This window comes from Pteropus medius, unplaced genomic scaffold (assembly GCF_902729225.1).
Source record: "Pteropus medius unplaced genomic scaffold, Ma_sr-lr_union100, whole genome shotgun sequence".
Classification (NCBI taxonomy): Eukaryota; Metazoa; Chordata; class Mammalia; order Chiroptera; family Pteropodidae; genus Pteropus; species Pteropus medius.
The window spans coordinates 1-8,439 of record NW_024342810.1 but is presented as its reverse complement, the minus strand read 5'-3'; the positions used below and the strand labels follow the sequence as shown (position 1 = coordinate 8,439).

The 8,439-nt window shown below is 49.2% G+C and overlaps 1 gene segment (V, D, J or C); it reads left to right on the top strand.

The window, feature by feature from the left end:
- Positions 1-7,292: 7,292 nt before the first annotated feature.
- LOC120605978 (Ig heavy chain V region MC101-like) lies at positions 7,293-7,898 on the top strand (the record flags this gene model as incomplete). The annotated part of the segment is given in 2 exon segments: positions 7,293-7,506; positions 7,591-7,898. Coding segments are annotated over 2 exon segments (354 nt in total), but the record flags the coding sequence as incomplete, so codon positions are not given.
- Between the last annotated feature and the right edge of the window lie 541 nt (positions 7,899-8,439).

Sequence of the window (8,439 nt, the reverse complement as noted above, 5' to 3'; positions counted from 1 at the left end):
TGTGAGCCCAGACACAAACCTCGCTGAGGGAGACAGGAGAGGGTTCTCTGGACACCAGGGGGCTCTCAGGGTACACACAGCACAGCACACACAGACCAGCCCAGCAGCAGGTGCTGAGGGAGCTGGGGAAGGGGCTTCCTGTTGGAAGCAACGATTTCTTCTCAAACCTCTCAGCTGCCTCCCAGGAGAATTACTGCTGTTTCTTTGTGGCTCTATTTTTCCACATTCTCACACAGATGAGAAATGATGAAGTAACCTGTCTGTAGAAGGCTAATCAGCAGTGCCTGGGGACCTTTCCTGCAGCAGCTTTCAATGTGTTTTTTCTGATATCTGGACAGAGAGACCCCCTGAGGGCTTTGTGTGCCTGAGGCTGGTTCTGTTCTTCACACAGAGAGACAGAGCACAGTGCAGGGACCTGTGTGCTGAGCTCAGGCTCTGCCCCCGACAGACACATGCTGTCCCCTCATGGGTGTCCCTTCAGACAGGACACAAGGCCACAGGGGTAGGATGAGCCCCCCAGGACTCTATCCAATGCCATTTCTGTCTTGCGGACAACGCAATACCCTCCAGGTCTTCACTTACCCATGTGGATTTTGAAACCCTCCCAACATGACCAGGTTCATCTACTGTCCTAATTTCACTAAGTCTGAGCTACATGAAGCTGGATCCCAGTTCAATCTCACAGCCTCCACCCAGACCAGTCACAGAAGAGGGGTTATGTGTACATGGCATTCACCTGTCCCTAGTTCGTCTGCTATCGTTAATGTAACAGTTCTGTCCATTTGTTGACCCCCAGGCAGCTTATACTCAGGGAGTCTAAAGGTGACTTGCTTACCCTACGTGTCATGCACACTTATGATTCAAGGTCATACAGGCACTATTAAAGGATAGGTCTGTGTCCGGTGGGGGCACAGCTGGCTGCTGACCATTGGACACAACTAAGAACTCAGAAACCTTATGAGAGAGGACATCGTAATGGACGCACCTGTACAGAGCACTGCATTGGACACCTCATCAGTGACTATGGTGAGACAGGGTCAGGGATCTCGTTGGATGTGCCAGTCAGTTCTCATGTTTCTTCTTTTCCCAACGCTCCTGTCCTAGTGGGGTGGGACAACCGCACCATGCCCTCACTTAGCCGTTCCTGCCACCTGAAAGCCAATTTTAAATACTATCATTAAGAATTCAAACTCCAACATGCGAAGTTTGAGGGTCACAATTCAGTCCATAAAATTACACCTGTGGACTCCAAAATCCACGGCTCTCCCTCATATAAAATGAACTCTAACCCAACATCCTCAAATGTCTTACTCGTTACAGCATCAACTTAGATTCTAACGTGCAAAGTCTCATCTAAACATCATCTCATCAGATACTGGTGGATCTTGACGTATGATTCATCCTGAAGCGAATGTCCTCTCGATGTATGAAGCTACAAAAACAGACACGTTATGTGCCTTCAAAATGTGACGATGGGGCAGCCAGAGGGTAGACATTCCCATTCCGAAAGGGATGAAGAGGAAAAAAGAAATTGTGGGGTCAATGTTGGTCCACAAGCCAGCAAGGCAATCCTTCCAGGCCTAAAGGTTGGAGATGTTCCGCTCCGGCTGGATGCCCCCAGTCTGTACCCTCCGGAAGGCGGTCCCACCTGAAGAAGCTCCTCCCCTCCTACCACAGCCTCCTGTGTCCCTGTCCCTGGGGCAGGACTGCTGTCCTCACACACAGGGAACAGCTTGGGGAGACCTTTGATGATGTGGGACCCATGTCCAGCCTTGTGACTTCCCTGTCCCTGCTGAATCACATTATCACACACTCAGAGTACAGTCTACGCACATTGACTTTCACAGTCTGGCGGTCAGAGCAAATAGTCAGTCTCCCTGGACAGACTTCAAGGTGCTGGCAGGACCACAGATGCTCAGAGGCTTAGGGGGGCTGGATTTGAACACGTGTGCTCCTCAACATTAGATATTGAAATTTTATCCCCACAAAAGACCGTGTTAGTGGGAGGGGTGTTTGGAAGGTGCTGGATGACAAGGCCAGGGTTCTCATGAAGTGGATTAGCACCGGACTAAATCAGGCCGCAGAGACCATGCATGTCACTTCCTCCACCTGAGGACACAGCAAGAGCAAACCAGATATGACCCAGGAAGAGGATCCTCCCCAATGGTGACCATGCTGGCACCTCGATCCTGGATTCCCACCTCCTGAACCTTGAGAAGGGAATGGTTGTTAATATTAAATTACTCAGAAGGTTTTGTTCTCTTACTGTAGCCTGAGCAAACTCAGACAGCGGTCTGCTTCTGTGTCTTTCCTGGTACAAGAGCAGCTTTCCTTACATCCTGACTCATGCCCCGTTCTCCAGCCCCACAGCCTGGAGGAAGTCACCTTACATCACTGGTGACATTGCTTTCTCCTCTAGAGTCTAATCTCCTCTGTCTCGCTCTGGTGTGAACACTTGTGGCTGTATTAGGAGTGTCTCAGATGAAACAGGAAGCCATTTACCTCAAGACATCTAATGGTCCTGGAATGACAACGTGCCTATTCCCCATGGAACAGTCACAGCTTCCGAACACAGAGCGACTGAAACGGCCCTCCGAATACTCACATCCATCCCACAGGCCAGTTCCACTGAGCACATCTCAACATCCCCAAAGCTGACTCATTAAAGCATGACCAGAAGCCCAAAATACCGAAGAGCATCATGTCCAAAGTCCCAAGTTTAATCTCTAAGTCAGCTGTCAGTGAGGATTTGGGTGCATGCATCCTGGGGCATAACCCTCTCCACCTGTAGACCTGTGGTCCTAGAAGACCAGTTACCTCATTCTAAAATGCACTTTAGGGCAGGCACATGGTCACAGTCCACACATCTCCCTTCCTAAGAGAGGAAATGAAGTTAGAGAGAAATCACCAGCTGAAGATGATTTTACGCACATCTGAGAGAACTCCATTGGGTCTTAGGACCTGGGGATGAGCTGCTGTGGCTCAGACCCAACCTCTGGCTTGTCGCTCTGCCCTTGGATCCACCTTCCTGGGTCCCGAGGAGCCACCTGATGGAAGAGGAGCCAGCTCATCACCTGTGTCCTGCCAGGAGACGATTGAGACTTGACGTCTCCTTCACTTTATTCTCTCTCTGTGACTTGAAAAATGTCCTCCAACAATTATCACATTGGAAGGAAGGTTTTAGTTAAGACAGTTGCACCTGCAGTATCGCCACAGGAGAGAGGCAGGGGCACCGCTGGGAGCATCAGAGGCAGCTGGGGACTTGTGGCCTAAGGGTAGATGGTGGGGTCAGTTGACAGAAGTAACTAAGAGGGGACATGTTTTACACAGGAGGGTCCATATGCCTGTACCAGGATGGACACGCCACTGAATGCTGAGTAAGGGGAAGGGCCGGGCGCGTCTCTGTTCCTCTGTTGGACTTTGAAGGAAATGTGTGCTGAGGACATCAGGGGGTCAGGGCCTCCAGGGAGGTCAGGGCCTGCAGGGGGCATACACACCCCAAGGACTTTGTCTCAGCCCCAGCAGCTCGTGCTGATGGAGACTCGGGGCTGGTTTCCTATGTGATCTGCAGCTTCCTGTCCTTGTAGCAGTGTCAGAGGAACCTGTGTACACTTACTATTCTCTGCTCACCTCCAACATTTCTGTATATAAAATGTTCACGTTCTTTTGAGTTTTTTATTGGTAAAGAAGGACACATTTCTCACTTGCACAAACCATAGGGTTTCACTTACAGAGGCAGAAATGACTCTACCCATTAATGACTCTACCCAGAAATGACTACCCAGAAATGACTCTACCAGGAACAGAATCCTAAGAAAGCTTAAAATACTTGCCTGAAAAATTAGCAATCTGATGTAGAGCAGAGACCCTGCTCAATCCCTGATCAATGTACCTGGATCATGTCACAGCCACGGTGGGCACGAGGCCAGTGTCAGGATGGACAAAATCCATTAGATTTCAAAACTGACCCTCGTGCTCCTAAAACCGTCAATACGTCTCTGCACGAATCCCGTGTTCTACTCCTTCAATCCATTTTCTTTCTTATTAGGTGTTTTTTTTGTTTGTTTGTTTGTTTTTTTGCTTTCCTCTTTATATACTTTATTCCCTTAAAGTAGAGTATCTGTCATGACTCAGGGTCTTACCTTGAGCTTACGGGTGTCACCTCCAGGCACATGGAAAAGGCTAATGGGACTTTCGCCCTCATCATTGCACAACCGTCCCCTATTGTCCTCTGTGTGGACACATTTGAAAGGCAAATGACTATACATGGCCAAAGCTACAAGCTCGTGCGGTGAAGATGGAGGGTGATGTAGAACTGACCTGGTGCTGCTGACACTGTCTGCGTGTCACCTCCTTCTCCTGTGCTCTGGGGGACACCTCCAGATGGGACCCTCAGTGTGCTGTGAGCTCTGGGAAGTACCCGTTGTGTGGAGAGCCTAGCCAGGTCCAAGGTCCATGGGCACAGTCACCGGGAGGGCCAGGCCGTCAGCCTCAGAAGGGCAGAGCTGCAGTCCACCGTGGATCCATCCACTTCTGCTCCCTTTGAATCAGCCCCGAGCAGGTTATTTAGGATGAATTCCTGACTTAGACAACATGGATGACCGATTCTAATTAACACTGGAGAATACGTTGACAGCAACAAGTTGATTAGTGTTGATTGAAGAAATGCAGATGATAAACCAGCGGTGTTTCTGCAAGGAACTGACCATTGCCTGGAGTATTTTATCTTTTTCAGTAGAAACAATTTTATAATATCAATGACACTTACAGAAGGGTTGTTAGTCAAGGCTTTATAAAAAGTGAGTTGAGGGCTGGATTATTTTTGCGTGAACATTCTATTGCTTTTCATTATGAAACACCTACACTTGTAGAGAAAATGCTGAGGGCTCAGGGAGGCTGCAGACGCTGTCAGGCCCCAGTGCAAGTCCGACCCTGAGAGCAGGCAGAGGGAGAGCTGGCGGGTGATGTTCCTAAGTCGCCCTGCAGTGGGAGGAGGGTGCAGCACGTCGTCCCTCCAAATTGTCACTCCTAGGACGTTCATGTCACCAAGGAATGGGCCTCCCCACTGTCCCTTCTGTCCCAGACTGAAGTGACTCAAAGGTGTGTGGTCCCAGCACTAGCCAGATTATCGGTCCAGGAGCAGTAGCTGGGCCTGTCCCACGGGGTACGCTCTACGTGGAGGTGACGGCTTCCTTAGGACCAATGCACTGTGCAGTATTTTTTGTCAGAAAATGTGGTTGTGGTTGTTATCGTGGCGGATGTAAAAGGTCAAACGTACATGATGCGAACAGTTTAGCCCCGTCTCTGCTGTCCTTCACCACGAGTCGTCAGGGAACAAGTCTGACCTGCCTCGCTTGGCGTAGAAAGTGCCACAGCTGAGCGTCCGATTCCCTTCTCCTCATTCTACCTTCCAAAGAACAGCAGGAGAAACACGTCACACAAGTTCCCCACCGGCCATAACAAGGACCGCCTCCCTCCAGGTGCCAATAAGAAGTTTCCGGCACCATCTGAGCACCCGTCACGATGGCCGTCATCACCCACATTTCTGCATCTGCTCAGGACAACTGAGGTTTCTTCCACGAAGACTGAGGCTGCTCCCCGGCTCCCTCTTCCTCTCTGAGCTCCCCCCAGATCCTCCTCTAAAGACCCGTCCACAGCATGGAGGCTTCTTCTAACACGCATCTCAACACCCTTCCAGCATCTTTTCTCAGCCTGGCTCCAACGCAGCATCCAGTTTTTATGTATCTGTTACAGCAGCACCCCCATCTCCCTTTACCGATTTCATAGCCCATGCGAGTTGCTATTAAAGAATAAAAGGAGATGAAGTGGCTTATAAGACAACTGGAAGTTGCTTCACACAGTCCAGGGGTGAGAAGACCATGATAAAGACACCAACAGATTCGGCATCTTGAGGTCTCGCTTCCTGGTTCACACACCGTCTTCCTTTCTCTGTGCCCTCACTGGGGGAAGGGTGACGCAGCCCCTGGGTCTCTATTCTTTGGACCCTAATCCTGTTCATGAGGGCTCCACCTTCATTACCTCATCACCACCCAAGTTCGCCACTTCCACACACCATCATGCGGGAGGTTATGTTTATCATATACATTGGCTGCGTGGGACTCAAACTTTCATTTGTTTATAGTGATGCAACAATTGTTTATTCATATTCAAAAATTAATAAACATGAAAGGAAAATCAGAGTACACCTGAAAATTAACTGAAAAATTAGCTTTCTTGAAAACAGTAACTTAAGTGTAAAATATAAAAAATTTACCTTTTATAAGAACAATGCATTTTTTGTAACCGTGGTCTTGCTGCTGAGTGATTGATTAGCTAAAACTTTAACAACAAGTCCCAAGAAAGAACATACCGATCAATCAGAATTTGTGAAAAAAGGAATCTTTTATCCACTAGAAATACCGTCCAGAAAAAGAAAGGATGAGCGGACACTGGGAAAGTGTAATTTCAACTCAAACATCTGGTATAATGTTGCTGGTGGATTAAATAAAAACCTTACACATTATGCAGGATCCCAGACTTTCAGACCACAAAGCACACCCCACAGTGCAGGGAGGCTGGGGAGGAAGGGAAGTCCTGTCAGGGTCACAGCGTCCTGTCCCAGGAGCACAGCTGCTCAGGCACCTCACTATTTGCCTGACTCCACAGTCAGGCAACTCATCCCTGAAAACACCAACGCCGAGAAAACGAGTTAGTTAATCAAGGGTAACAATTTCTCTATTTGCAAGATGATGAATTTATACACAGCATACTCACATTTTTTCTTTGACCTTTCTTCATGCCAAAGTTCAGTTATTTTGATGGAATTTATTTGCGTTTTCCACAGTATGCTTTGGGAGGTGGAATATTTGCACAAAGAATATTTTCTGATAGACACAGTCACAAAAATGTCATGAGGTAAGAAAATAGGTCACAAACTAAGAAAAGAAGATAATGGGAAGGAAAACTCTTTATTTTTACTATTTTAGACCAAGGTCGGCGTTATTTGTATATGACATATGATTGTAAACATTTGGCAATTGTGGATGTATAGAGGAGTGTTAGTTATCAGAAAGTATCTGGGCGATTACTAAAGCCTTGTAAATTTATTTGAAAAGTGCATGAGAATTAAAAACTGGAACGTACTCATCTAGCCCATTTTTTCTTGTTATGCTCTGAAAAGTCAGGGTGTCCCCTGAGCTGAATGCAATGTCTCTGATAAACCATGTGCTCCCATTTGCTTGACGTATGAGAGAGTGAGTTTGAGTAGAGATGTTCATTGGGTTCCCAGAGGGTTCAGGGAGCCTGACCCGGTCCCTCCCCACTTATGAGGAGCAGGCTGCCCACATGCAAATTCCTCCTCCAGCCCCAGGGTAAAACCTGTCTGGGCTGTGGACGCTCACAGCTCTCTCCTCACACAGGGCTCAGGTCTCTGGGGAAGCAGCGCTGTGTTTGAGAAGAAGATGAGTCTGTGGGGTCTTCTCCTGTGCTTGGTGACAGCCCCCCAAGGTGAGTGTCTCAGATGTCAGACAGGGGTCGGTGGGATGGTTGTGACAGCATGTGACTGACAGGACTGATGCTCCTTGTCCCCAGGTGTCCTGTCCCAGGTGCAGCTGCAGGAGACGGGCCCAGGACTGGTGAAGCCCTCGCAGACCCTCCCGCTCACCTGCACCGTCTCTGGGTTCTCTTTAACCAGCAATGCTGTGCACTGGACCCGCCAGGCTCCAGGAAAGGGGCTGGAGTGGGTCGGTGCTATATGGAGTGGTGGAAGCACAGACTACAACCCTTCACTTAAGTCCCGACTCAGCATCACCAGGGACACCTCCAAGAGCCAGGTTTTCTTCAAACTGAACTCCGTGACCAGTGAGGACACGGCCGTGTATTACTGTGCGAGAGACACAGTGAGGAGACCTCAGTGTGAGCCCAGACACAAACCTCCCCAAGGGAGACAGGAGGGGGAGCTACAGGTGCCGATCAGGTCTCCAGGGGGCGCTCAGGTTACACAAAGCACAGCACACACAGACCAGCCCAGCAGCAGGTGCACAGGGAAGTAGAAAGGGGCCTCATGTTGGGAGCAGGGATTTCCTCTCAAAGTTCTCAGCTGCCCACGAGGACAATCCTAACTTTTTCAACATGGCTCTAACTTCTCCTCTTCTCACTGCAGAATAAAATGAAAACGCACCTTGTCTGTCTGTAGACGACATATCACTGGTCGCTGGAGACCTTCCTTCACCAGTTTTCTATGTGTCTGTTTTCATGTCTCAGCAGAGGGACCATCCTGAGGGCTGTCTTCTTCCTTGTGGCCAGAAAATACCTGCACAGAGAGAGACCCGGCACAGTGCAGACTCCTGTGTGCTGAGCTCAGGCTCTCTTCCCCCACAGGCACACGCTGTCCCCACATGAGCCCTCCCTTCAGACAGGACACATGGCCACAGGAGTAGG